Below are 2,423 nucleotides of genomic sequence, written 5' to 3'. Positions count from 1 at the left end.
TCACCCCAAGGGAAGGCCTGAGAGACTCAGGAATTCTTTTGCTTTGTGCTGTTCTTCCTTTTAGATGAGCTCAATTAAAGAGGAAGTATTTTTTAGAAAAGTAACAGATTTGAAAATCCAAGGATATAATGCACCCATGCCTTAAAAATGTGTTAGACACTGGAGAAATTGCAAGAGCCCAGAGTTCCCCTAAGCCCCCCACCATCAAACCAGAGTAGAAAGAGCTGTTAATGTGGTACATCTAGAGTGGCAATTTTCAACTGTTTGCCAAAGTAATTACTAAAATTCTGCAGCACACCAAAAAATATATTTTTTGCCAATCTGACAAAAAAAATATAGGCATAATTTTTAAATCATTAAAACCGAATGGCTATTGTTTTGCTGGATCTTGTCATTTTTTAATTTGACAATCTAAGGGAAAAGAGGTCAGTGCCCCTGACTAAATAGTCAGGTAATGCATGTTTTAAAAAGCCTTGAGGCACACAGGTTAAAAATCGTTGATCTAGACAAATGGCCAAAATGCAGCTTGTTGATCCAATACCATATTCGTGTGCCCAAGCATTGCAAGTAAAGTCATATGATTTTTCTTGGTCCATAGAAGAGCACAGAGATGGAGCATTAACAACTTTTCTAAATTCCTCAGAGCTCATATCTCAAGATCAGCCCAATTTTCACAGGGCCTCTAAGGTGGGGAGGAAGGGAAGTGGAAATAATGGAACTAACCAAGAGCTGGGATCCCCCCAGCAGTGATTATATGGACAGACATCAGAGAACACAGTGGGATAACCATAAAGATGCTTTATTTTCATGAAAGTATGGAAAGTTAAGGTCCAGGGCTCCTAATTGTGTGAGTTCCTCTAAGGACAAGGAATGTGTTCCTTGGGATCCCCCCAGCAGTGATTATATGGACAGACATCAGAGAACGCAGTGGGATAACCATAAAGATGCTTTATTTTCATGAAAGCATGGAAGGTTAAGGTCCAGGGCTCCTAATTTGTGTGAGTTCCTCTAAGGACAAGGAATGTGTTGAAATTACCTTATTATATTCTAATATTCTATTTAATTGAAGATAAATTATGAAAAGCATAATGTAGCCCCAGTGACTGAGCCACCACCGAGGACTCAGCAACCTCCCCTGGAGCCCCCCCTCACTTCCCGATGCTCTGTCCCCCATGCCCGCCTTCTCCTGCCACAGCCTTCTGTAGGCGATTTCCACCGAGGAAAAGGAATCGTATCATACGTCCACCATCCAGAAACTCCACTCCTTCGATCCCTTAGCTCCATGATCGGTAAACTGCGGCTCACGAGCCACATGCCACTGTTTGGCCCCTTGAGTGTGGCTCTTCCTAAGCCTTAGGAGTACCCTAATTAAATTAATAGCAATGTACCTACCTATATAGTTTATGTTTAAAAATTTTGGCTCTCAAAAGAAATTTCAATCGTTGTACTGTTGATATTTGGCTCTGTTGACTAATGAGTTTGCCGACCACTGGCTTAGCTGATGCAAGTCAGAGTGATGATCAGCTTCCTGCTGCCACTGAGGATTATCCTATATAATAAACAGCTAATATGCTAATTAGACCAAACAGCCAAATGATCTTCCAGACGAAGCCAGGGCTACAAGTGCTGGCTGAGGCTCTGACAGCTGAGCCCCTTGCATGAATTTTGTGCATCAGGCCTCTAGTATTCATATAAGGATTCAACAAAGAAATGGCAGGAAGACCCTTACCACTGTCCAAGGGATCGCTGATGTTTATGATAAAAATAAACTAGTGAAGGCCTCTAAGAAGAAATTTGCCTGCAATGGTACTGTAATTGAGCATCTGGAATATGAAGAAGTAATTAAGCTGCAGGATGACCAGTGCAAGAACATATGCCAGTTCCTCATAGAGACTGGACTGAATAAGAATGACCAGATGAAGGTTCATGGGTTTTAAGTGCTTTTGGCTCACTGAAGCCTTAGTGAGGATTTCTTTTCAACGAGTAGAATTTTCTTCTGTCGCTTGTCACAAGTTTGAAAACCTCGCAGCTTGTATAATGTAACCATTTGGGGTTTGTTTTTCACTTGGACTAGTGTAACTCCTTCACGCAATAAACTGAAAAGAGCCATGCTGTCTAGTCTTGAAGTTCGTCATTTAAACAGAGGTCAAGCAGTAGGCGCCTGGCAGTGTCCAGCCTGAAGCAGAGCAATAACGTGATGTTTCACCAAGCCCATGTCTAGCCAGAAGCTCCTCACCAGAGTTGGTGCCCTTAGAGAATGTCACCGGCTGAACAGCCTTCGGTGATGCTGAGAGGAGAGGGGTAAGGCAGCAGCGGCATATGTACCACTAGAGGGAGCTTTCCGTAGTCAAAGATCTACACCTGACCTGGTGGATGGAGTTTAGAACAGTCTGCCACCTTCCCTCCAATGATGTGTAAGGACT

General features: G+C 42.8%; 1 protein-coding gene across 1 annotated transcript; it reads left to right on the top strand.

The window, feature by feature from the left end:
- The first annotated feature begins 510 nt into the window (after window positions 1–510).
- Window positions 511–1,937, top strand: LOC118649902 (eukaryotic translation initiation factor 1-like). Its single transcript, XM_036297402.1, has 4 exons — window positions 511–687; window positions 1,206–1,273; window positions 1,494–1,547; window positions 1,685–1,937. Exons 1-4 carry the CDS (start codon window positions 511–513, stop codon window positions 1,935–1,937), a joined length of 552 nt encoding a protein of 183 aa, XP_036153295.1.
- The last annotated feature ends 486 nt before the right edge of the window (window positions 1,938–2,423 follow it).

The sequence above is a fragment of the Myotis myotis genome, unplaced genomic scaffold (genome assembly GCF_014108235.1).
Source record: "Myotis myotis isolate mMyoMyo1 unplaced genomic scaffold, mMyoMyo1.p scaffold_m19_p_3, whole genome shotgun sequence".
NCBI classification, from domain to species: Eukaryota; Metazoa; Chordata; class Mammalia; order Chiroptera; family Vespertilionidae; genus Myotis; species Myotis myotis.
Note: the sequence above shows the minus strand (reverse complement) of the source record. Positions and strands in the feature narration are given on the sequence as shown.

What these genes read in the sequence shown, in the direction of transcription:
- LOC118649902 (XM_036297402.1), top strand. Translation starts at nt 511, where the DNA reads ATGGCCAAAATGCAGCTTGTTGATCCAATACCATATTCGTGTGCCCAA. An exon ending in ATTTTCACAGGGCCTCTAAG is followed by an intron (nt 688 to 1,205) that starts GTGGGGAGGAAG and finishes AGCCTTCTGTAG; the next exon opens with GCGATTTCCACCGAGGAAAA. An exon ending in CCTGCTGCCACTGAGGATTA is followed by an intron (nt 1,548 to 1,684) that starts TCCTATATAATA and finishes TCAGGCCTCTAG; the next exon opens with TATTCATATAAGGATTCAAC.